Consider the following 26,895-nt stretch of genomic DNA (forward strand, 5'->3'; position numbering starts at 1 on the left):
AGCCGGGGGGGTTAGTATCAGCCTAGCGTTTAGTTGGGGGTTAGTATCAGCCTAGCGTTTAGTTGGGGGTTAGTATCAGCCTAGCGTTTAGTTGGGGGTTAGTATCAGCCTAGCGTTTAGTTGGGGGTTAGTATCAGCCTAGCGTTTAGTTTGGTACAGCCGGGGGGGTTAGTATCAGCCTAGCGTTTAGTTGGGGGTTAGTATCAGCCTAGCGTTTGGTACAGCCGGGGGGTTAGTATCAGCCTTGTGTTCCAGGTAACACCATAGACAGATCACCAGTTGTCCTGTTTTATTGTGTTCCAGGTAACACCATAGACAGATCAGCAGTTGTCCTGTTTTATTGTGTTCCAGGTAACACCATAGACAGATCACCAGTGTGCTGCAGTTGTCCTGTTTTATTGTGTTCCAGGTAACGCCATAGAGAAGATCATAGAGGACCAGAAGGAGTTTGAGAAGGAGAACCAGTTCATGCAGGAGGAGGTGATGGAGCCTGCCTCCACCAGCCCAGGTCTCCTATCTGACATGTCCTGGAGACTCCCAGCCAGCAGCCACATCCTGATGAGGGCCAGCCAGGTGTCCCAGGAGCTGGACAGAGGGAACCAGAGCTACCTCCGTCTGTCTCTGGGGACCTTCTTCCAGCAGCGCTCTGAGGCCCTGGGCTGTCTAGGGGACGACCGGGAGGACGATACAGTCAAACGGGTATGGGACTTGTTCATTGTCCTATTGACGCCGCTCTGCAGCCACTGCTCTACTCTTTCACTATTCACATAGTCTCTGAGGGTTGGTGTCCTTTTAGTTGAGGAATACGAGGCTTCGGTCCGGGAGACCTGCCCGCGGTGCGTAGGGACAGTAGGATTGGTGTCCTTTTAGTTGAGGAATATGAGGCTTCGGTCCGGGAGACCTGCCCGCGGTGCGTAGGGGCAGTAGGGTTGGTGTCCTTTTAGTTGAGGAATACGAGGCTTCGGTCCGGGAGACCTGCCCGCGGTGCGTAGGGGCAGTAGGGTTGGTGTCCTTTTAGTTGAGGAATACGAGGCTTCGGTCCGGGAGACCTGCCCGCGGTGCGTAGGGGCAGTAGGGTTGGTGTCCTTTTAGTTGAGGAATATGAGGCTTCGGTCCGGGAAACCTGCCCGCGGTGCGTAGGGACAGTAGGGTTGGTGTCCGTTTAGTTGAGTAATACGAGGCTTCGGTCTGGGAGACCTGCCCGCGGTGCGTAGGGACAGTAGGGTTGGTGTCCTTTTAGTTCAGGAATACGAGGCTTCGGTCTGGGAGACCTGCCCGCGGTGCGTAGGGACAGTAGGGTTGGTGTCCTTTTAGTTGAGGAATACGAGGCTTCGGTCCGGGAGACCTGCCCGCGGTGCGTAGGGACAGTAGGGTTGGAGTCCGTTTAGTTGAGGAATACGAGGCTTCGGTCTGGGAGACCTGCCCGCGGTGCGTAGGGACAGTAGGGTTGGTGTCCTTTTAGTTGAGGAATACGAGGCTTCGGTCTGGGAGACCTGCCCGCGGTGCGTAGGGACAGTAGGGTTGGTGTCCTTTTAGTTGAGGAATACGAGGCTTCGGTCCGGGAAACCTGCCCGCGGTGCGTAGGGACAGTAGGGTTGGTGTCCTTTTAGTTGAGGAATACGAGGCTTCGGTCTGGGAGACCTGCCCGCGGTGCGTAGGGACAGTAGGGTTGGTGTCCTTTTAGTTCAGGAATACGAGGCTTCGGTCTGGGAGACCTGCCCGCGGTGCGTAGGGACAGTAGGGTTGGTGTCCTTTTAGTTGAGGAATACGAGGCTTCGGTCCGGGAGACCTGCCCGCGGTGCGTAGGGACAGTAGGGTTGGAGTCCGTTTAGTTGAGGAATACGAGGCTTCGGTCTGGGAGACCTGCCCGCGGTGCGTAGGGACAGTAGGGTTGGTGTCCTTTTAGTTGAGGAATACGAGGCTTCGGTCCGGGAAACCTGCCCGCGGTGCGTAGGGACAGTAGGGTTGGTGTCCTTTTAGTTGAGGAATACGAGGCTTCGGTCTGGGAGACCTGCCCGCGGTGCGTAGGGACAGTAGGGTTGGTGTCCTTTTAGTTGAGGAATACGAGGCTTCGGTCCGGGAAACCTGCCCGCGGTGCGTAGGGACAGTAGGGTTGGTGTCCTTTTAGTTGAGGAATACGAGGCTTCGGTCTGGGAGACCTGCCCGCGGTGCGTAGGGACAGTAGGGTTGGTGTCCTTTTAGTTGAGGAATACGAGGCTTCGGTCCGGGAAAGGGACAGTAGGGAAGCCATGTTTGAGACTACCACTGAGGGTTTAAGCCTGTGATCATCACCCTTCTGACTTGACCAGTTTGTTGTATCTTCTCTCCAGCCGTCGTTTGGTTACGTCATCACCTCTCCAGAGAAGAGGGAACCGTTTCCTCTGATTCAACCATCAGACTTCCTGTCTCAGGACGGCTCGGTCCACAACGACACCCTCAGACACACTGACCACGACCACACCATGAACACAGGTACGTACCGTATGGACGTCCAAGATGCTTATTCCTGATTCCCACTGTGAGTCCGGCCAGGCCAGCCAGTAAGACACTTATTCCTGATTCCCACTGAGGCCAGCCAGTAAGACACTTATTCCTGTTTCCCACTGTGAGGCCAGCCAGTAAGACACTTATTCCTGATTCCCACTGTGAGTCCGGCCAGGCCAGCCAGTAGACACTTATTCCTGATTCCCACTGTGAGTCTGGCCAGGCCAGCCAGTAAGACACTTATTCCTGATTCCCACTGTGAGGCCAGCCAGTAAGACGCTTATTCCTGATTCCCACTGTGAGGCAGGCCAGTAAGACACTTATTCCTGATTCCCACTGTGAGGCCGGCCAGTAATACACTTATTCCTGATTCCCACTGTGAGGCCAGCCAGTAAGACACTTATTCCTGATTCCCACTGTGAGGCCGGCCAGTAAGACACTTATTCCTGATAACCACTGTGAGGCCAGCCAGGCCAGCCAGTAAGACACTTATTCCTGATTCCCACTGTGAGGCCAGCCAGTAAGACACTTATTCCTGATTCCCACTGTGAGGCCAGCCAGTAAGACACTTATTCCTGATTCCCGCTGTGAGGCCGGCCAGCCAGTAAGACGCTTATTCCTGATTCCCACTGTGAGGCAGGCCAGTAAGACACTTATTCCTGATTCCCACTGTGAGGCCGGCCAGTAATACACTTATTCCTGATTCCCACTGTGAGGCCAGCCAGTAAGACACTTATTCCTGATTCCCACTGTGAGGCCGGCCAGTAAGACACTTATTCCTGATAACCACTGTGAGGCCAGCCAGGCCAGCCAGTAAGACACTTATTCCTGATTCCCACTGTGAGGCCAGCCAGTAAGACACTTATTCCTGATTCCCGCTGTGAGGCCGGCCAGCCAGTAAGACACTTATTCCTGATTCCCACTGTGAGGCCAGCCAGTAAGACACTTATTCCTGATTCCCACTGTGAGGCCAGCCAGTAAGACCCTTATTCCTGATTCCCGCTGTGAGGCCGGCCAGGCCAGCCAGTAACACACTTATTCCTGATTCCCACTGTGAGGCCAGCCAGTAAGACACTTATTCCTGATTCCCGCTGTGAGGCCGGCCAGCCAGTAAGACACTTATTCCTGATTCCCACTGTGAGGCCAGCCAGTAAGACACTTATTCCTGATTCCCACTGTGAGACCAGCCAGTAAGACCCTTATTCCTGATTCCCGCTGTGAGGCCGGCCAGGCCAGCCAGTAACACACTTATTCCTGATTCCCACTGTGAGGCCAGCCAGTAAGACACTTATTCCTGATTCCCGCTGTGAGGCCGGCCAGCCAGTAAGACACTTATTCCTTATTCCCACTGTGAGGCCAGTCAGTAAGACACTTATTCCTGATTCCCACTGTGAGGCCAGCCAGTAAGACACTTATTCCTGATTCCAACTGTGAGTCCGGCCAGGCCGTAAGACACTTATTCCTTATTCCCACTGTGAGTCCGGCCAGGCCAGCCAGTAGACACTTATTCCTGATTCCCACTGTGAGGCCAGCCAGTAAGACACTTATTCCTGATTCCCACTGTGAGGCCGGCCCAGCCAGTAAGACACTTATTCCTGATTCCCGCTGTGAGGCCGGCCAGCCAGTAAGACGCTTATTCCTGATTCCCGCTGTGAGGCCGTCCAGCTCAGCCAGTAAGACACTTATTCCTGATTCCCACTGTGAGGCCAGCCAGTAAGACACTTATTCCTGATTCCCACTGTGAGGCCAGCCAGTAAGACACGTATTCCTGATTCCCACTGTGAGGCAGGCCAGTAAGACACGTATTCCTGATTCCCACTGTGAGGCAGGCCAGTAAGACACGTATTCCTGATTCCCACTGTGAGGCCAGCCAGTAAGACACTTATTCCTGATTCCCACTGTGAGGCCAGCCAGTAAGACACTTATTCCTGATTCCCACTGTGAGGCCAGCCAGTAAGACACTTATTTCTGCTGTGAGGCCGGCCAGGCCAGCCAGTAACACACTTATTCCTGATTCCCACTGTGAGGCCAGCCAGTAAGACACTTATTCCTGATTCCCACTGTGAGGCCAGCCAGTAAGACACGTATTCCTGATTCCCACTGTGAGGCCAGCCAGTAAGACACGTATTCCTGATTCCCACTGTGAGGCAGGCCAGTAAGACACGTATTCCTGATTCCCACTGTGAGGCCAGCCAGTAAGACACGTATTCCTGATTCCCACTGTGAGGCCAGCCAGTAAGACACTTATTCCTGATTCCCACTGTGAGGCCAGCCAGTAAGACACTTATTCCTGATTCCCACTGTGAGGCCAGCCAGTAAGACACTTATTTCTGCTGTGAGGCCGGCCAGGCCAGCCAGTAACACACTTATTCCTGATTCCCACTGTGAGGCCAGCCAGTAAGACATTTATTCCTGATTCCCACTGTGAGGCCGACCAGTTCATTTTTACTTGGTTTGGCATCATCTTTATTCCTAATTTTAAACTCAAATCAGTCATAATCAGAGTATCACATATGGTGGTTGATACTTCCAATGTGTTGTTCTTGTAGAGGACTTGGACAAGACTGTGGAGGCGGCTGCAGACAGGGTGTCACCTACAGGAGATGACGAGCCAGAGCCTTGTGAATCAGCCTCCCGCCTCCCCGAAGCCCTGCTCTCCCCCAGCCAGAGCCTTCCCTCAGCCTCCCCCCTCCCTGAAGCCCTGCTCTCCCCCAGCCAGAGCCTTCCCTCAGCCTCCCCCCTCCCTGAGGCCCTGCTCTCCCCCAGCCAGAGCCTTCCCTCAGCCTCCCCCCTCCCTGAGGCCCTGCTCTCCCCCAGCCAGAGCCTTCCCTCAGCCTCCCCCGGCAGCCTGGGCCCCAGCCCCGGCAGCCTGGGCCCCAGCCCCGGCAGCCTGGGCCCCAGCCCCGGCAGCAGCACAGACCAGTCTAACCTCACGCTGTCTATCAGCACCATCGCCTCGGCCATCTCAGATGCCTCCATCTCCTCAGAGCCCTCCCAGCTGGCTGCCATGATCATGGAGCTGTCAAAGAGGAGTAGGATACAGAGGCAACAGCAGAAAGGTCTGCCGGGTCCAGACCCAGGTATCCCATATTCATAAGTACATCTGAAATTCTACTCTTTAATTCTGTGTGTCTGTTGTGTTTGTTGGAAGGTGATGTCAGCACCACTAGAACACAGTTCATGAAAAATGTAAAGGAGATTTGATTCTGATTCCCAGCCTCTGTCCTGGAAGAACAAACACCCAGCCCTAACCAGGTTCAACTGGACCAGCCCAGCCCTAACCAGGTTCAACTGGACCAGAGAATCCTGCTGGAGACTCTACAGAGGAGCCAGTGTGCCGGAGACCTGCTGGAGACTCTACAGAGGAGCCAGTGTGCCGGAGACCTGAGTGCCTTCGACATTGAAAAGTACCTGAAGCAGACAGAGGTATCCACCAGCAGCGACAGCGACCAGTCAGGCTCCTCCCACTACACCTTTGACTTCCTCAGCTGGGCCGACAGCCTCAACTCCTCCCGCAGGAAGTCCCAGGCCGCATCGCTTGTTGTTACTGTGGAGAACGAGAGCTCGGGTTATCAACACCAGGCTACCGAATACCAGGCTAGCACCAAGGGAGCTATCTCCTCTGGCGTAGAGGCTAAGGCAGGTTTGACACAAGGTTACCCTGCTGCTACGACCCATCCAGTCTCTGCTGGGCTACATCCAGGTTCTGGCCAGAGTGGACCAGGACCAGCTAACAAGACGGAGGTGAGGAGGAGTTCCATCCCCCGTCCCAGGGCCAGCTCCATCCCTACAGCGTCTGGTAACCCAGGGAGGAGGTCTGTGGTCTCTGGTCAGTACTCCTCAACCACCTCCTCCACAGCCAAACCAGCTGCCGACAGGAAGTCCGCAGGGAATAACAGTGAGCCCCAGCCAGCTGGTGTACTGAGCAACACAGAGAGTGGTGGGGCTGAACTAGGAGCAGTCCGTCCAACACCTAACAACACCCCAGCACAGAAGGTTGAGGACCGCTCCTCAGCTGCTGCCCCAGGCCCTAAGACCTCCCCTGGTCTGAGGAAGGGTCTGTCGGGGCCTCCGTCCCTCAGAGACATCACATCCCCCTCCCAGAGAGCCAGGAGGAGCACAGCGAAGACCCACGCTACAGGGAGCAGTACAGCCCAGCAGGAGAACCCCAGTGGCCTGGAGAAGAGTGTTGGAGAAGCTCCTCCCAGCGCTGTGGCCAAACGTGTTGGTTTTACTTCCTCCTGTCACAGCCCCCAGCCTGCTGCTGCCCACAGGACAGACGGTCAGTCTCTGGTCCAATCAACCACATTATTCAGCTGTTCTTTAACTCATTTAAGAGAGAAATAAACACGTTTGTAAAGCTTAGCTTAGTTTCCATCCCATTTTGTTCCTGGTCCTTCCGGCTGGGTTCAGGTTTTTCAATGTTGATTATAGTTTATTTGAGGTAATTTCCTGGTCTTGTGTTCTGCAGATAATGATAATGGAGGATTTAGTTCATTGGTTAAGGAGTGTATTAATGTCCTGGTCAGGTGGTGGATAGTAATGTGTTGTATTAATGTCCTGGTAATGTGTTGTATTAATGTCCTGGTGGTGGATAGTAATGTGTTGTATTAATGTCCTGGTCAGGTGGTGGATAGTAATGTGTTGTATTAATGTCCTGGTCAGGTGGTGGATAGTAATGTGTTGTATTAATGTCCTGGTGGTGGATAGTAATGTGTTGTATTAATGTCCTGGTGGTGGATAGTAATGTGTTGTATTAATGTCCTGGTGATGGATAGTAATGTGTTGTATTAATGTCAGGTGATGGATAGTAATGTGTTGTATTAATGTCCTGGTCAGGTGGTGGATAGTAATGTGTTGTATTAATGTCCTGGTGATGGATAGTAATGTGTTGTATTAATGTCCTGGTCAGGTGGTGGATAGTAATGTGTTGTATTAATGTCCTGGTCAGGTGGTGGATAGTAATGTGTTGTATTAATGTCCTGGTGGTGGATAGTAATGTGTTGTATTAATGTCCTGGTCAGGTGGTGGATAGTAATGTGTTGTATTAATGTCCTGGTCAGGTGGTGGATAGTAATGTGTTGTATTAATGTCCTGGTCAGGTGGTGGATAGTAATGTGTTGTATTAATGTCCTGGTGGTGGATAGTAATGTGTTGTATTAATGTCCTGGTGGTGGATAGTAATGTGTTGTATTAATGTCCTGGTCAGGTGGTGGATAGTAATGTGTTGTATTAATGTCCTGGTGGTGGATAGTAATGTGTTGTATTAATGTCCTGGTGGTGGATAGTAATGTGTTGTATTAATGTCCTGGTCAGGTGGTGGATAGTAATGTGTTGTATTAATGTCCTGGTGGTGGATAGTAATGTGTTGTATTAATGTCCTGGTGATGGATAGTAATGTGTTGTATTAATGTCCTGGTGGTGGATAGTAATGTGTTGTATTAATGTCCTGGTGATGGATAGTAATGTGTTGTATTAATGTCCTGGTGGTGGATAGTAATGTGTTGTATTAATGTCCTGGTCAGGTGATGGATAGTAATGTGTTGTATTAATGTCCTGGTGATGGATAGTAATGTGTTGTATTAATGTCCTGGTGGTGGATAGTAATGTGTTGTATTAATGTCCTGGTGGTGGATAGTAATGTATTGTATTAATGTCCTGGTGATGGATAGTAATGTGTTGTATTAATGTCCTGGTCAGGTGATGGATAGTAATGTGTTGTATTAATGTCCTGGTCAGGTGGTGGATAGTAATGTGTTGTATTAATGTCCTGGTGGTGGATAGTAATGTGTTGTATTAATGTCCTGGTGGTGGATAGTAATGTGTTGTATTAATGTCCTGGTCAGGTGATGGATAGTAATGTGTTGTATTAATGTCCTGGTCAGGTGGTGGATAGTAATGTGTTGTATTAATGTCCTGGTCAGGTGGTGGACAGTAATGTGTTGTATTAATGTCCTGGTCAGGTGGTGGATAGTAATGTGTTGTATTAATGTCCTGGTCAGGTGATGGATAGTAATGTGTTGTATTAATGTCCTGGTGGTGGATAGTAATGTGTTGTATTAATGTCCTGGTCAGGTGGTGGATAGTAATGTGTTGTATTAATGTCCTGGTCAGGTGGTGGATAGTAATGTGTTGTATTAATGTCCTGGTCAGGTGATGGATAGTAATGTGTTGTATTAATGTCCTGGTGGTGGATAGTAATGTGTTGTATTAATGTCCTGGTGGTGGATAGTAATGTGTTGTATTAATGTCCTGGTCAGGTGGTGGATAGTAATGTATTGTATTAATGTCCTGGTCAGGTGGTGGATAGTAATGTGTTGTATTAATGTCCTGGTCAGGTGGTGGATAGTAATGTGTTGTATTAATGTCCTGGTCAGGTGGTGGATAGTAATGTGTTGTATTAATGTCCTGGTCAGGTGGTGGATAGTAATGTGTTGTATTAATGTCCTGGTCAGGTGGTGGATAGTAATGTGTTGTATTAATGTCCTGGTGGTGGATAGTAATGTGTTGTATTAATGTCCTGGTCAGGTGGTGGATAGTAATGTGTTGTATTAATGTCCTGGTCAGGTGGTGGATAGTAATGTGTTGTATTAATGTCCTGGTCAGGTGGTGGATAGTAATGTGTTGTATTAATGTCCTGGTCAGGTGGTGGATAGTAATGTGTTGTATTAATGTCCTGGTCAGGTGGTGGATAGTAATGTGTTGTATTAATGTCCTGGTCAGGTGGTGGATAGTAATGTGTTGTATTAATGTCCTGGTCAGGTGGTGGATAGTAATGTGTTGTATTAATGTCCTGGTCAGGTGGATAGTAATGTGTTGTATTAATGTCCTGGTCAGGTGGTGGATAGTAATGTGTTGTATTAATGTCCTGGTCAGGTGGTGGATAGTAATGTGTTGTATTAATGTCCTGGTGGTGGATAGTAATGTGTTGTATTAATGTCCTGGTCAGGTGGTGGATAGTAATGTGTTGTATTAATGTCCTGGTCAGGTGGTGGATAGTAATGTGGTGTATTAATGTCCTGGTGGTGGATAGTAATGTGTTGTATTAATGTCCTGGTGGTGGATAGTAATGTGTTGTATTAATGTTCAGGTGGTGGATAGTAATGTGTTGTATTAATGTCCTGGTCAGGTGGTGGATAGTAATGTGTTGTATTAATGTCCTGGTCAGGTGGTGGATAGTAATGTGTTGTATTAATGTCCTGGTGGTGGATAGTAATGTGTTGTATTAATGTCCTGGTCAGGTGGTGGATAGTAATGTGTTGTATTAATGTCCTGGTCAGGTGATGGATAGTAATGTGTTGTATTAATGTCCTGGTCAGGTGGTGGATAGTAATGTGTTGTATTAATGTCCTGGTCAGGTGGTGGATAGTAATGTGTTGTATTAATGTCCTGGTGGTGGATAGTAATGTGTTGTATTAATGTCCTGGTCAGGTGGTGGATAGTAATGTGTTGTATTAATGTCCTGGTCAGGTGATGGATTGTAATGTGTTGTATTAATGTCCTGGTCAGGTGGTGGATAGTAATGTGGTGTATTAATGTCCTGGTCAGGTGATGGATTGTAATGTATTAATGTCCTGGTCAGGTGGTGGATAGTAATGTGTTGTATTAATGTCCTGGTGGTGGATAGTAATGTGTTGTATTAATGTCCTGGTGGTGGATAGTAATGTGTTGTATTAATGTCCTGGTGGTGGATAGTAATGTGTTGTATTAATGTCCTGGTCAGGTGGTGGATAGTAATGTGTTGTATTAATGTCCTGGTGGTGGATAGTAATGTGTTGTATTAATGTCCTGGTCAGGTGGTGGATAGTAATGTGTTGTATTAATGTCCTGGTCAGGTGGTGGATAGTAATGTGTTGTATTAATGTCCTGGTCAGGTGATGGATAGTAATGTGTTGTATTAATGTCCTGGTGATGGATAGTAATGTGGTGTATTAATGTCCTGGTCAGGTGATGGATAGTAATGTGGTGTATTAATGTCCTGGTCAGGTGGTGGATAGTAATGTGTTGTATTAATGTCAGGTGGTGGATAGTAATGTGTTGTATTAATGTCCTGGTCAGGTTGATGGATAGTAATGTGTTGTATTAATGTCCTGGTCAGGTGGTGGATAGTAATGTGTTGTATTAATGTCCTGGTGATGGATAGTAATGTGTTGTATTAATGTCCTGGTGGTGGATAGTAATGTGTTGTATTAATGTCCTGGTCAGGTGGTGGATAGTAATGTGTTGTATTAATGTCCTGGTGGTGGATAGTAATGTGTTGTATTAATGTCCTGGTCAGGTGGTGGATAGTAATGTGTTGTATTAATGTCCTGGTGGTGGATAGTAATGTGTTGTATTAATGTCCTGGTCAGGTGATGGATAGTAATGTGTTGTATTAATGTCCTGGTCAGGTGGTGGATAGTAATGTGTTGTATTAATGTCCTGGTCAGGTGGTGGATAGTAATGTGTTGTATTAATGTCCTGGTGGTGGATAGTAATGTGTTGTATTAATGTCCTGGTCAGGTGGTGGATAGTAATGTGTTGTATTAATGTCCTGGTGGTGGATAGTAATGTGTTGTATTACTGTCCTGGTCAGGTGGTGGATAGTAATGTGTTGTATTAATGTCCTGGTCAGGTGGTGGATAGTAATGTGTTGTATTAATGTCCTGGTCAGGTGGTGGACAGTAATGTGTTGTATTAATGTCCTGGTCAGGTGGTGGATAGTAATGTGTTGTATTAATGTCCTGGTCAGGTGATGGATAGTAATGTGTTGTATTAATGTCCTGGTCAGGTGGTGGATAGTAATGTGTTGTATTAATGTCCTGGTCAGGTGGTGGATAGTAATGTGTTGTATTAATGTCCTGGTGGTGGATAGTAATGTGTTGTATTAATGTCCTGGTGGTGGATAGTAATGTGTTGTATTAATGTCCTGGTGGTGGATAGTAATGTGTTGTATTAATGTCCTGGTCAGGTGATGGATAGTAATGTGTTGTATTAATGTCCTGGTGGTGGATAGTAATGTGTTGTATTAATGTCCTGGTGGTGGATAGTAATGTGTTGTATTAATGTCCTGGTCAGGTGGTGGATAGTAATGTGTTGTATTAATGTCCTGGTCAGGTGGTGGATAGTAATGTGTTGTATTAATGTCCTGGTGGTGGATAGTAATGTGTTGTATTAATGTCCTGGTGATGGATAGTAATGTGTTGTATTAATGTCCTGGTGGTGGATAGTAATGTGTTGTATTAATGTCCTGGTCAGGTGGTGGATAGTAATGTGTTGTATTAATGTCCTGGTCAGGTGGTGGATAGTAATGTATTGTATTAATGTCCTGGTCAGGTGGTGGATAGTAATGTGTTGTATTAATGTCCTGGTGGTGGATAGTAATGTGTTGTATTAATGTCCTGGTCAGGTGATGGATAGTAATGTGTTGTATTAATGTCCTGGTCAGGTGATGGATAGTAATGTGTTGTATTAATGTCCTGGTGGTGGATAGTAATGTGTTGTATTAATGTCCTGGTGGTGGATAGTAATGTGTTGTATTAATGTCCTGGTCAGGTGGTGGATAGTAATGTATTAATGTCCTGGTCAGGTGGTGGATAGTAATGTGTTGTATTAATGTCCTGGTGGTGGATAGTAATGTGTTGTATTAATGTCCTGGTGGTGGATAGTAATGTGTTGTATTAATGTCCTGGTCAGGTGGTGGATAGTAATGTGTTGTATTAATGTCCTGGTCAGGTGGTGGATAGTAATGTGTTGTATTAATGTCCTGGTCAGGTGGTGGATAGTAATGTGTTGTATTAATGTCCTGGTCAGGTGGTGGATAGTAATGTGTTGTATTAATGTCCTGGTCAGGTGGTGGATAGTAATGTGTTGTATTAATGTCCTGGTGGTGGATAGTAATGTGTTGTATTAATGTCCTGGTGGTGGATAGTAATGTGTTGTATTAATGTCCTGGTGGTGGATTGTAATGTGTTGTATTAATGTCCTGGTCAGGTGGTGGATAGTAATGTGTTGTATTAATGTCCTGGTGGTGGATTGTAATGTGTTGTATTAATGTCCTGGTCAGGTGGTGGATAGTAATGTGTTGTATTAATGTCCTGGTGGTGGATAGTAATGTGTTGTATTAATGTCCTGGTCAGGTGATGGATAGTAATGTGTTGTATTAATGTCCTGGTCAGGTGATGGATAGTAATGTGTTGTATTAATGTCCTGGTCAGGTGGTGGATAGTAATGTGTTGTATTAATGTCCTGGTCAGGTGATGGATAGTAATGTGTTGTATTAATGTCCTGGTCAGGTGGTGGATAGTAATGTGTTGTATTAATGTCCTGGTGATGGATAGTAATGTGTTGTATTAATGTCCTGGTGGTGGATAGTAATGTGTTGTATTAATGTCCTGGTCAGGTGGTGGATAGTAATGTGTTGTATTAATGTCCTGGTGGTGGTGGATAGTAATGTGTTGTATTAATGTCCTGGTCAGGTGATGGATAGTAATGTGTTGTATTAATGTCCTGGTCAGGTGGTGGATAGTAATGTGTTGTATTAATGTCCTGGTCAGGTGGTGGATAGTAATGTGTTGTATTAATGTCCTGGTCAGGTGATGGATAGTAATGTGTTGTATTAATGTCCTGGTGGTGGATAGTAATGTGTTGTATTAATGTCCTGGTCAGGTGGTGGATAGTAATGTGTTGTATTAATGTCCTGGTGGTGGATAGTAATGTGTTGTATTAATGTCCTGGTGGTGGATAGTAATGTGTTGTATTAATGTCCTGGTGGTGGATAGTAATGTGTTGTATTAATGTCCTGGTCAGGTGATGGATAGTAATGTGTTGTATTAATGTCCTGGTGGTGGATAGTAATGTGTTGTATTAATGTCCTGGTCAGGTGGTGGATAGTAATGTGTTGTATTAATGTCCTGGTCAGGTGGTGGATAGTAATGTGTTGTATTAATGTCCTGGTCAGGTGGTGGATAGTAATGTGTTGTATTAATGTCCTGGTGGTGGATAGTAATGTGTTGTATTAATGTCCTGGTGGTGGATTGTAATGTGTTGTATTAATGTCCTGGTCAGGTGGTGGATAGTAATGTGTTGTATTAATGTCCTGGTGGTGGATTGTAATGTGTTGTATTAATGTCCTGGTCAGGTGGTGGATAGTAATGTGTTGTATTAATGTCCTGGTGGTGGATAGTAATGTGTTGTATTAATGTCCTGGTCAGGTGATGGATAGTAATGTGTTGTATTAATGTCCTGGTCAGGTGATGGATAGTAATGTGTTGTATTAATGTCCTGGTCAGGTGGTGGATAGTAATGTGTTGTATTAATGTCCTGGTCAGGTGATGGATAGTAATGTGTTGTATTAATGTCCTGGTCAGGTGGTGGATAGTAATGTGTTGTATTAATGTCCTGGTGATGGATAGTAATGTGTTGTATTAATGTCCTGGTGGTGGATAGTAATGTGTTGTATTAATGTCCTGGTCAGGTGGTGGATAGTAATGTGTTGTATTAATGTCCTGGTGGTGGTGGATAGTAATGTGTTGTATTAATGTCCTGGTCCTGGTGGTGGATAGTAATGTGTTGTATTAATGTCCTGGTGGTGGATAGTAATGTGTTGTATTAATGTCCTGGTCAGGTGGTGGACAGTAATGTGTTGTATTAATGTCCTGGTCAGGTGGTGGATAGTAATGTGTTGTATTAATGTCCTGGTCAGGTGGTGGATAGTAATGTGTTGTATTAATGTCCTGGTCAGGTGATGGATAGTAATGTGTTGTATTAATGTCCTGGTGGTGGATAGTAATGTGTTGTATTAATGTCCTGGTCAGGTGGTGGATAGTAATGTGTTGTATTAATGTCCTGGTGGTGGATAGTAATGTGTTGTATTAATGTCCTGGTGGTGGATAGTAATGTGTTGTATTAATGTCCTGGTGGTGGATAGTAATGTGTTGTATTAATGTCCTGGTCAGGTGATGGATAGTAATGTGTTGTATTAATGTCCTGGTGGTGGATAGTAATGTGTTGTATTAATGTCCTGGTGGTGGATAGTAATGTGTTGTATTAATGTCCTGGTGGTGGATAGTAATGTGTTGTATTAATGTCCTGGTGGTGGATAGTAATGTGTTGTATTAATGTCCTGGTCAGGTGGTGGATAGTAATGTGTTGTATTAATGTCCTGGTCAGGTGGTGGATAGTAATGTGTTGTATTAATGTCCTGGTCAGGTGGTGGATAGTAATGTGTTGTATTAATGTCCTGGTCAGGTGGTGGATAGTAATGTGTTGTATTAATGTCCTGGTCAGGTGGTGGATAGTAATGTGTTGTATTAATGTCCTGGTGGTGGATAGTAATGTGTTGTATTAATGTCCTGGTCAGGTGATGGATAGTAATGTATTGTATTAATGTCCTGGTGGTGGATAGTAATGTATTGTATTAATGTCCTGGTGATGGATAGTAATGTGTTGTATTAATGTCCTGGTGGTGGATAGTAATGTGTTGTATTAATGTCCTGGTGGTGGATAGTAATGTGTTGTATTAATGTCCTGGTCAGGTGGTGGATAGTAATGTGTTGTATTAATGTCCTGGTCAGGTGGTGGATAGTAATGTGTTGTATTAATGTCCTGGTGGTGGATAGTAATGTGTTGTATTAATGTCCTGGTCCTGGTGATGGATAGTAATGTGTTGTATTAATGTCCTGGTCAGGTGGTGGATAGTAATGTGTTGTATTAATGTCCTGGTCAGGTGATGGATAGTAATGTGTTGTATTAATGTCCTGGTCAGGTGGTGGACAGTAATGTGTTGTATTAATGTCCTGGTCAGGTGATGGATAGTAATGTGTTGTATTAATGTCCTGGTCAGGTGGTGGATAGTAATGTGTTGTATTAATGTCCTGGTCAGGTTGATGGATAGTAATGTGTTGTATTAATGTCCTGGTCAGGTGGTGGATAGTAATGTGTTGTATTAATGTCCTGGTCAGGTGGTGGATAGTAATGTGTTGTATTAATGTCAGGTGATGGATAGTAATGTGTTGTATTAATGTCAGGTGATGGATAGTAATGTGTTGTATTAATGTCAGGTGATGGATAGTAATGTGTTGTATTAATGTCCTGGTCCTGGTGATGGATAGTAATGTGTTGTATTAATGTCCTGGTCAGGTGGTGGATAGTAATGTGTTGTATTAATGTCCTGGTCAGGTGGTGGATAGTAATGTGTTGTATTAATGTCCTGGTGGTGGATAGTAATGTGTTGTATTAATGTCCTGGTGGTGGATAGTAATGTGTTGTATTAATGTCCTGGTCAGGTGGTGGACAGTAATGTGTTGTATTAATGTCCTGGTCAGGTGATGGATAGTAATGTGTTGTATTAATGTCCTGGTCAGGTGATGGATAGTAATGTGTTAATGTCCTGGTCAGGTGGTGGACAGTAATGTGTTGTATTAATGTCCTGGTCAGGTGATGGATAGTAATGTGTTGTATTAATGTCCTGGTCAGGTGGTGGACAGTAATGTGTTGTATTAATGTCCTGGTCAGGTGATGGATAGTAATGTGTTGTATTAATGTCCTGGTCAGGTGATGGATAGTAATGTGTTAATGTCCTGGTCAGGTGATGGATAGTAATGTGTTGTATTAATGTCCTGGTCAGGTGGTGGATAGTAATGTGTTGTATTAATGTCCTGGTCAGGTGATGGATAGTAATGTGTTGTATTAATGTCCTGGTGGTGGATAGTAATGTGTTGTATTAATGTCCTGGTCAGGTGATGGATAGTAATGTGTTGTGTTAATGTCCTGGTCAGGTGATGGATAGTAATGTGTTGTATTAATGTCCTGGTCAGGTGGTGGATAGTAATGTGTTGTATTAATGTCCTGGTGGTGGATAGTAATGTGTTGTATTAATGTCCTGGTGGTGGATAGTAATGTGTTGTATTAATGTCCTGGTGGTGGATAGTAATGTGTTGTATTAATGTCCTGGTGGTGGATAGTAATGTGTTGTATTAATGTCCTGGTCAGGTGGTGGATAGTAATGTGTTGTATTAATGTCCTGGTGGTGGATAGTAATGTGTTGTATTAATGTCCTGGTCAGGTGATGGATAGTAATGTGTTGTATTAATGTCCTGGTCAGGTGGTGGATAGTAATGTGTTGTATTAATGTCCTGGTCAGGTGGTGGATAGTAATGTGTTGTATTAATGTCCTGGTCAGGTGGTGGATAGTAATGTGTTGTATTAATGTCCTGGTGGTGGATAGTAATGTGTTGTATTAATGTTCAGGTGGTGGATAGTAATGTGTTGTATTAATGTCCTGGTCAGGTGGTGGATAGTAATGTGTTGTATTAATGTCCTGGTCAGGTGGTGGATAGTAATGTGTTGTATTAATGTCCTGGTGGTGGATAGTAATGTGTTGTATTAATGTCCTGGTCAGGTGGTGGATAGTAATGTGTTGTATTAATGTCCTGGTCAGGTGATGGATAGTAATGTGTTGTATTAATGTCCTGGTGGTGGATAGTAATGTGTTGTATTAATGTCCTGGTGATGGATAGTAATGTGTTGTATTAATGTCCTGGTCAGGTGGTGGATAGTAATGTGTTGTATTAATGTCCTGGTCAGGTGGTGGATAGTAATGTGTTGTATTAATGTCCTGGTGGTGGATAGTAATGTGTTGTATTAATGTCCTGGTCAGGTGGTGGATAGTAATGTGTTGTATTAATGTCCTGGTCAGGTGATGGATTGTAATGTGTTGTATTAATGTCCTGGTCAGGTGGTGGATAGTAATGTGGTGTATTAATGTCCTGGTCAGGTGATGGATTGTAATGTATTAATGTCCTGGTCAGGTGGTGGATAGTAATGTGTTGTATTAATGTCCTGGTGGTGGATAGTAATGTGTTGTATTAATGTCCTGGTCAGGTGGTGGATAGTAATGTGTTGTATTAATGTCCTGGTCAGGTGATGGATAGTAATGTGTTGTATTAATGTCCTGGTCAGGTGGTGGATAGTAATGTGTTGTATTAATGTCCTGGTCAGGTGGTGGATAGTAATGTGTTGTATTAATGTCCTGGTCAGGTGATGGATAGTAATGTGTTGTATTAATGTCCTGGTCAGGTGATGGATAGTAATGTGTTGTATTAATGTCCTGGTCAGGTGGTGGATAGTAATGTATTAATGTCCTGGTCAGGTTGATGGATAGTAATGTGTTGTATTAATGTCCTGGTCAGGTGGTGGATAGTAATGTGTTGTATTAATGTCCTGGTGGTGGATAGTAATGTGTTGTATTAATGTCCTGGTCAGGTGGTGGATAGTAATGTGTTGTATTAATGTCCTGGTCAGGTGATGGATAGTAATGTATTAATGTCCTGGTGGTGGATAGTAATGTGTTGTATTAATGTCCTGGTCAGGTGGTGGATAGTAATGTGTTGTATTAATGTCCTGGTCAGGTGGTGGATAGTAATGTGTTGTATTAATGTCCTGGTCAGGTGGTGGATAGTAATGTGTTGTATTAATGTCCTGGTCAGGTGATGGATAGTAATGTGTTGTATTAATGTCCTGGTCAGGTGGTGGATAGTAATGTGTTGTATTAATGTCCTGGTGATGGATAGTAATGTGGTGTATTAATGTCCTGGTCAGGTGATGGATAGTAATGTGGTGTATTAATGTCCTGGTCAGGTGGTGGATAGTAATGTGTTGTATTAATGTCAGGTGGTGGATAGTAATGTGTTGTATTAATGTCCTGGTCAGGTTGATGGATAGTAATGTGTTGTATTAATGTCCTGGTCAGGTGGTGGATAGTAATGTGTTGTATTAATGTCCTGGTGATGGATAGTAATGTGTTGTATTAATGTCCTGGTGGTGGATAGTAATGTGTTGTATTAATGTCCTGGTCAGGTGGTGGATAGTAATGTGTTGTATTAATGTCCTGGTGGTGGATAGTAATGTGTTGTATTAATGTCCTGGTCAGGTGGTGGATAGTAATGTGTTGTATTAATGTCCTGGTGGTGGATAGTAATGTGTTGTATTAATGTCCTGGTCAGGTGATGGATAGTAATGTGGTGTATTAATGTCCTGGTCAGGTGATGGATAGTAATGTGTTGTATTAATGTCCTGGTGGTGGATAGTAATGTGTTGTATTAATGTCCTGGTCAGGTGGTGGATAGTAATGTGTTGTATTAATGTCCTGGTCAGGTGGTGGATAGTAATGTGTTGTATTAATGTCCTGGTGGTGGATAGTAATGTGTTGTATTAATGTCCTGGTCAGGTGGTGGATAGTAATGTGTTGTATTAATGTCCTGGTGGTGGATAGTAATGTGTTGTATTACTGTCCTGGTCAGGTGGTGGATAGTAATGTGTTGTATTAATGTCCTGGTCAGGTGGTGGATAGTAATGTGTTGTATTAATGTCCTGGTCAGGTGGTGGACAGTAATGTGTTGTATTAATGTCCTGGTCAGGTGGTGGATAGTAATGTGTTGTATTAATGTCCTGGTCAGGTGATGGATAGTAATGTGTTGTATTAATGTCCTGGTCAGGTGGTGGATAGTAATGTGTTGTATTAATGTCCTGGTCAGGTGGTGGATAGTAATGTGTTGTATTAATGTCCTGGTGGTGGATAGTAATGTGTTGTATTAATGTCCTGGTGGTGGATAGTAATGTGTTGTATTAATGTCCTGGTGGTGGATAGTAATGTGTTGTATTAATGTCCTGGTCAGGTGATGGATAGTAATGTGTTGTATTAATGTCCTGGTGGTGGATAGTAATGTGTTGTATTAATGTCCTGGTGGTGGATAGTAATGTGTTGTATTAATGTCCTGGTCAGGTGGTGGATAGTAATGTGTTGTATTAATGTCCTGGTCAGGTGGTGGATAGTAATGTGTTGTATTAATGTCCTGGTCAGGTGGTGGATAGTAATGTATTGTATTAATGTCCTGGTCAGGTGGTGGATAGTAATGTGTTGTATTAATGTCCTGGTGGTGGATAGTAATGTGTTGTATTAATGTCCTGGTGGTGGATAGTAATGTGTTGTATTAATGTCCTGGTCAGGTGGTGGATAGTAATGTGTTGTATTAATGTCCTGGTCAGGTGGTGGATAGTAATGTATTGTATTAATGTCCTGGTCAGGTGGTGGATAGTAATGTGTTGTATTAATGTCCTGGTGGTGGATAGTAATGTGTTGTATTAATGTCCTGGTGGTGGATAGTAATGTGTTGTATTAATGTCCTGGTCAGGTGGTGGATAGTAATGTGTTGTATTAATGTCCTGGTCAGGTGGTGGATAGTAATGTGTTGTATTAATGTCCTGGTCAGGTGGTGGATAGTAATGTGTTGTATTAATGTCCTGGTCAGGTGGTGGATAGTAATGTGTTGTATTAATGTCCTGGTCAGGTGGTGGATAGTAATGTGTTGTATTAATGTCCTGGTGGTGGATAGTAATGTGTTGTATTAATGTCCTGGTGGTGGATAGTAATGTGTTGTATTAATGTCCTGGTGGTGGATTGTAATGTGTTGTATTAATGTCCTGGTCAGGTGGTGGATAGTAATGTGTTGTATTAATGTCCTGGTGGTGGATTGTAATGTGTTGTATTAATGTCCTGGTCAGGTGGTGGATAGTAATGTGTTGTATTAATGTCCTGGTGGTGGATAGTAATGTGTTGTATTAATGTCCTGGTCAGGTGATGGATAGTAATGTGTTGTATTAATGTCCTGGTCAGGTGATGGATAGTAATGTGTTGTATTAATGTCCTGGTCAGGTGGTGGATAGTAATGTGTTGTATTAATGTCCTGGTCAGGTGGTGGATAGTAATGTGTTGTATTAATGTCCTGGTGGTGGTGGATAGTAATGTGTTGTATTAATGTCCTGGTCAGGTGATGGATAGTAATGTGTTGTATTAATGTCCTGGTCAGGTGGTGGATAGTAATGTGTTGTATTAATGTCCTGGTCAGGTGGTGGATAGTAATGTGTTGTATTAATGTCCTGGTCAGGTGATGGATAGTAATGTGTTGTATTAATGTCCTGGTGGTGGATAGTAATGTGTTGTATTAATGTCCTGGTCAGGTGGTGGATAGTAATGTGTTGTATTAATGTCCTGGTGGTGGATAGTAATGTGTTGTATTAATGTCCTGGTCAGGTGGTGGATAGTAATGTGTTGTATTAATGTCCTGGTCAGGTGGTGGATAGTAATGTGTTGTATTAATGTCCTGGTGGTGGATAGTAATGTGTTGTATTAATGTCCTGGTGGTGGATAGTAATGTGTTGTATTAATGTCCTGGTCAGGTGGATAGTAATGTGTTGTATTAATGTCCTGGTCAGGTGGTGGATAGTAATGTGTTGTATTAATGTCCTGGTCAGGTGGTGGATAGTAATGTGTTGTATTAATGTCCTGGTCAGGTGGTGGATAGTAATGTGTTGTATTAATGTCCTGGTCAGGTGGTGGATAGTAATGTGTTGTATTAATGTCCTGGTCAGGTGGTGGATAGTAATGTGTTGTATTAATGTCCTGGTGGTGGATAGTAATGTGTTGTATTAATGTCCTGGTCAGGTGGTGGATAGTAATGTGTTGTATTAATGTCCTGGTCAGGTGATGGATAGTAATGTGTTGTATTAATGTCCTGGTGGTGGATAGTAATGTGTTGTATTAATGTCCTGGTGGTGGATAGTAATGTGTTGTATTAATGTCCTGGTCAGGTGATGGATAGTAATGTGTTGTATTAATGTCCTGGTCAGGTGGTGGATAGTAATGTGTTGTATTAATGTCCTGGTCAGGTGATGGATAGTAATGTGTTGTATTAATGTCCTGGTCAGGTGGTGGATAGTAATGTGGTGTATTAATGTCCTGGTGGTGGATAGTAATGTGTTGTATTAATGTCCTGGTCAGGTGATGGATAGTAATGTGTTGTATTAATGTCCTGGTCAGGTGGTGGATAGTAATGTGTTGTATTAATGTCCTGGTCAGGTGGTGGATAGTAATGTGTTGTATTAATGTCCTGGTCAGGTGGTGGATAGTAATGTGTTGTATTAATGTCCTGGTCAGGTGGTGGATAGTAATGTGTTGTATTAATGTCCTGGTCAGGTGGTGGATAGTAATGTGTTGTATTAATGTCCTGGTCAGGTGATGGATAGTAATGTATTGTATTAATGTCCTGGTGGTGGATAGTAATGTATTGTATTAATGTCCTGGTGATGGATAGTAATGTGTTGTATTAATGTCCTGGTGGTGGATAGTAATGTGTTGTATTAATGTCCTGGTGGTGGATAGTAATGTGTTGTATTAATGTCCTGGTCAGGTGGTGGATAGTAATGTGTTGTATTAATGTCCTGGTCAGGTGGTGGATAGTAATGTGTTGTATTAATGTCCTGGTGGTGGATAGTAATGTGTTGTATTAATGTCCTGGTCCTGGTGATGGATAGTAATGTGTTGTATTAATGTCCTGGTCAGGTGGTGGATAGTAATGTGTTGTATTAATGTCCTGGTCAGGTGATGGATAGTAATGTGTTGTATTAATGTCCTGGTCAGGTGGTGGACAGTAATGTGTTGTATTAATGTCCTGGTCAGGTGATGGATAGTAATGTGTTGTATTAATGTCCTGGTCAGGTGGTGGATAGTAATGTGTTGTATTAATGTCCTGGTCAGGTTGATGGATAGTAATGTGTTGTATTAATGTCCTGGTCAGGTGGTGGATAGTAATGTGTTGTATTAATGTCCTGGTCAGGTGGTGGATAGTAATGTGTTGTATTAATGTCAGGTGATGGATAGTAATGTGTTGTATTAATGTCAGGTGATGGATAGTAATGTGTTGTATTAATGTCAGGTGATGGATAGTAATGTGTTGTATTAATGTCCTGGTCCTGGTGATGGATAGTAATGTGTTGTATTAATGTCCTGGTCAGGTGGTGGATAGTAATGTGTTGTATTAATGTCCTGGTCAGGTGGTGGATAGTAATGTGTTGTATTAATGTCCTGGTGGTGGATAGTAATGTGTTGTATTAATGTCCTGGTGGTGGATAGTAATGTGTTGTATTAATGTCCTGGTCAGGTGGTGGACAGTAATGTGTTGTATTAATGTCCTGGTCAGGTGATGGATAGTAATGTGTTGTATTAATGTCCTGGTCAGGTGATGGATAGTAATGTGTTAATGTCCTGGTCAGGTGGTGGACAGTAATGTGTTGTATTAATGTCCTGGTCAGGTGATGGATAGTAATGTGTTGTATTAATGTCCTGGTCAGGTGGTGGACAGTAATGTGTTGTATTAATGTCCTGGTCAGGTGATGGATAGTAATGTGTTGTATTAATGTCCTGGTCAGGTGATGGATAGTAATGTGTTAATGTCCTGGTCAGGTGATGGATAGTAATGTGTTGTATTAATGTCCTGGTGGTGGATAGTAATGTGTTGTATTAATGTCCTGGTCAGGTGGTGGATAGTAATGTGTTGTATTAATGTCCTGGTCAGGTGATGGATAGTAATGTGTTAATGTCCTGGTCAGGTGATGGATAGTAATGTGTTGTATTAATGTCCTGGTCAGGTGGTGGATAGTAATGTGTTGTATTAATGTCCTGGTGGTGGATAGTAATGTGTTGTATTAATGTCCTGGTCAGGTGGTGGATAGTAATGTGTTGTATTAATGTCAGGTGATGGATAGTAATGTGTTGTATTAATGTCAGGTGATGGATAGTAATGTGTTGTATTAATGTCCTGGTCAGGTGATGGATAGTAATGTGTTGTATTAATGTCCTGGTCAGGTGGTGGATAGTAATGTGTTGTATTAATGTTCTGGTGGTGGATAGTAATGTGTTGTATTAATGTTCTGGTGGTGGATAGTAATGTGTTGTATTAATGTCCTGGTCAGGTGATGGATAGTAATGTATTAATGTCCTGGTCAGGTGGTGGATAGTAATGTGTTGTATTAATGTCCTGGTCAGGTGATGGATAGTAATGTGTTGTATTAATGTCCTGGTCAGGTGGTGGATAGTAATGTGTTGTATTAATGTCCTGGTCAGGTGGTGGATAGTAATGTGTTGTATTAATGTCCTGGTGGTGGATAGTAATGTGTTGTATTAATGTCCTGGTCAGGTGATGGATAGTAATGTGTTGTATTAATGTCCTGGTCAGGTGATGGATAGTAATGTGTTGTATTAATGTCCTGGTCAGGTGATGGATAGTAATGTGTTGTATTAATGTCCTGGTCAGGTGGATAGTAATGTGTTGTATTAATGTCCTGGTCAGGTGGTGGATAGTAATGTGTTGTATTAATGTCCTGGTGGTGGATAGTAATGTGTTGTATTAATGTCCTGGTCAGGTGGTGGACAGTAATGTGTTGTATTAATGTCCTGGTCAGGTGATGGATAGTAATGTGTTGTATTAATGTCCTGGTGGTGGATAGTAATGTGTTGTATTAATGTCCTGGTCAGGTGGTGGATAGTAATGTGTTGTATTAATGTCCTGGTCAGGTGGTGGATAGTAATGTGTTGTATTAATGTCCTGGTCAGGTGATGGATAGTAATGTGTTGTATTAATGTCCTGGTCAGGTGGTGGATAGTAATGTGTTGTATTAATGTCCTGGTCAGGTGGTGGATAGTAATGTGTTGTATTAATGTCCTGGTCAGGTGGTGGATAGTAATGTGTTGTATTAATGTCCTGGTCAGGTGGTGGATAGTAATGTGTTGTATTAATGTCCTGGTCAGGTGGTGGATAGTAATGTGTTGTATTAATGTCCTGGTCAGGTGATGGATAGTAATGTGTTGTATTAATGTCCTGGTAATGTGTTGTATTACTGTCCTGGTCAGGTGATGGATAGTAATGTGTTGTATTAATGTCCTGGTCAGGTGGTGGATAGTAATGTGTTGTATTAATGTCCTGGTCAGGTGGTGGATAGTAATGTGTTGTATTAATGTCCTGGTCAGGTGGTGGACAGTAATGTGTTGTATTAATGTCCTGGTCAGGTGGTGGATAGTAATGTGTTGTATTAATGTCCTGGTCAGGTGGTGGATAGTAATGTGTTGTATTAATGTCCTGGTCAGGTGGTGGATAGTAATGTGTTGTATTAATGTCCTGGTCAGGTGGTGGATAGTAATGTATTGTATTAATGTCCTGGTCAGGTGATGGATAGTAATGTGTTGTATTAATGTCCTGGTGATGGATAGTAATGTGTTGTATTAATGTCCTGGTCAGGTGATGGATAGTAATGTGTTGTATTAATGTCCTGGTCAGGTGGTGGACAGTAATGTGTTGTATTAATGTCCTGGTCAGGTGGTGGACAGTAATGTGTTGTATTAATGTCCTGGTCAGGTGATGGATAGTAATGTGTTGTATTAATGTCCTGGTGGTGGATAGTAATGTGTTGTATTAATGTCCTGGTGGTGGATAGTAATGTGTTGTATTAATGTCCTGGTCAGGTGGTGGATAGTAATGTGTTGTATTAATGTCCTGGTCAGGTGATGGATAGTAATGTGTTGTATTAATGTCCTGGTCAGGTGGTGGATAGTAATGTGTTGTATTAATGTCCTGGTCAGGTGGTGGATAGTAATGTGTTGTATTAATGTCCTGGTGGTGGATAGTAATGTGTTGTATTAATGTCCTGGTCAGGTGGTGGATAGTAATGTGTTGTATTAATGTCCTGGTCAGGTGGTGGATAGTAATGTGTTGTATTAATGTCCTGGTGGTGGATAGTAATGTGTTGTATTAATGTCCTGGTGGTGGATAGTAATGTGTTGTATTAATGTCCTGGTGGTGGATAGTAATGTGTTGTATTAATGTCCTGGTGGTGGATAGTAATGTGTTGTATTAATGTCCTGGTCAGGTGGTGGATAGTAATGTGTTGTATTAATGTCCTGGTGATGGATAGTAATGTGTTGTATTAATGTCCTGGTCAGGTGGTGGATAGTAATGTGTTGTATTAATTTCCTGGTCAGGTGATGGATAGTAATGTGTTGTATTAATGTCCTGGTGATGGATAGTAATGTGTTGTATTAATGTCCTGGTCAGGTGATGGATAGTAATGTGTTGTATTAATGTCCTGGTCAGGTGGTGGATAGTAATGTGTTGTATTAATGTCCTGGTGGTGGATAGTAATGTGTTGTATTAATGTCCTGGTGGTGGATAGTAATGTGTTGTATTAATGTCCTGGTGGTGGATAGTAATGTGTTGTATTAATGTCCTGGTCAGGTGGTGGATAGTAATGTGTTGTATTACTGTCCTGGTCAGGTGGTGGATAGTAATGTGTTGTATTAATGTCCTGGTCAGGTGGTGGACAGTAATGTGTTGTATTAATGTCCTGGTGGTGGATAGTAATGTGTTGTATTAATGTCCTGGTGGTGGATAGTAATGTGTTGTATTAATGTCCTGGTCAGGTGATGGATAGTAATGTGTTGTATTAATGTCCTGGTCAGGTGATGGATAGTAATGTGTTGTATTAATGTCCTGGTGGTGGATAGTAATGTGTTGTATTAATGTCCTGGTCAGGTGATGGATAGTAATGTGTTGTATTAATGTCCTGGTGGTGGATAGTAATGTGTTGTATTAATGTCCTGGTCAGGTGGTGGATAGTAATGTGTTGTATTAATGTCCTGGTCAGGTGGTGGATAGTAATGTGTTGTATTAATGTCCTGGTGGTGGATAGTAATGTGTTGTATTACTGTCCTGGTCAGGTGGTGGATAGTAATGTGTTGTATTAATGTCCTGGTCAGGTGGTGGATAGTAATGTGGTGTATTAATGTCCTGGTCAGGTGGTGGATAGTAATGTGTTGTATTAATGTCCTGGTGGTGGATAGTAATGTGTTGTATTAATGTCCTGGTGGTGGTGGATAGTAATGTGGTGTATTAATGTCCTGGTCAGGTGGTGGATAGTAATGTGTTGTATTAATGTCCTGGTGGTGGTGGATAGTAATGTGGTGTATTAATGTCCTGGTCAGGTGGTGGATAGTAATGTGTTGTATTAATGTCCTGGTGGTGGATAGTAATGTGTTGTATTAATGTCCTGGTCAGGTGGTGGATAGTAATGTGTTGTATTAATGTCCTGGTCAGGTGATGGATAGTAATGTGTTGTATTAATGTCCTGGTCAGGTGGTGGATAGTAATGTGTTGTATTAATGTCCTGGTCAGGTGGTGGATAGTAATGTGTTGTATTAATGTCCTGGTCAGGTGATGGATAGTAATGTGTTGTATTAATGTCCTGGTGATGGATAGTAATGTGTTGTATTAATGTCCTGGTGATGGATAGTAATGTGTTGTATTAATGTCCTGGTCAGGTGATGGATAGTAATGTGTTGTATTAATGTCCTGGTGGTGGATAGTAATGTGTTGTATTAATGTCCTGGTGGTGGATAGTAATGTGTTGTATTAATGTCCTGGTCAGGTGGTGGATAGTAATGTGGTGTATTAATGTCCTGGTGGTGGATAGTAATGTGTTGTATTAATGTCCTGGTCAGGTGATGGATAGTAATGTGTTGTATTAATGTCCTGGTCAGGTGGTGGA

The 26,895-nt window shown here is 43.5% G+C and overlaps 1 protein-coding gene across 1 annotated transcript in view; it reads left to right on the forward strand.

Moving 5' to 3' along the window:
- The window catches only part of cep192 (centrosomal protein 192), a 122,529-nt gene that overhangs the window by 23,501 nt on the left and 72,133 nt on the right, over nt 1-26,895 (forward strand). Inside the window, exons 15-18 of the mRNA XM_055911065.1 lie at nt 410-699; nt 2,331-2,472; nt 5,034-5,564; nt 5,702-6,766. Of these exons, the coding sequence (XP_055767040.1) occupies nt 410-699; nt 2,331-2,472; nt 5,034-5,564; nt 5,702-6,766 (2,028 nt within the window). The remainder of the gene's footprint in view (nt 1-409; nt 700-2,330; nt 2,473-5,033; nt 5,565-5,701; nt 6,767-26,895) is intronic.

The sequence above is a fragment of the Salvelinus fontinalis genome, unplaced genomic scaffold (genome assembly GCF_029448725.1).
Source record: "Salvelinus fontinalis isolate EN_2023a unplaced genomic scaffold, ASM2944872v1 scaffold_0044, whole genome shotgun sequence".
NCBI lineage: Eukaryota > Metazoa > Chordata > Actinopteri > Salmoniformes > Salmonidae > Salvelinus > Salvelinus fontinalis.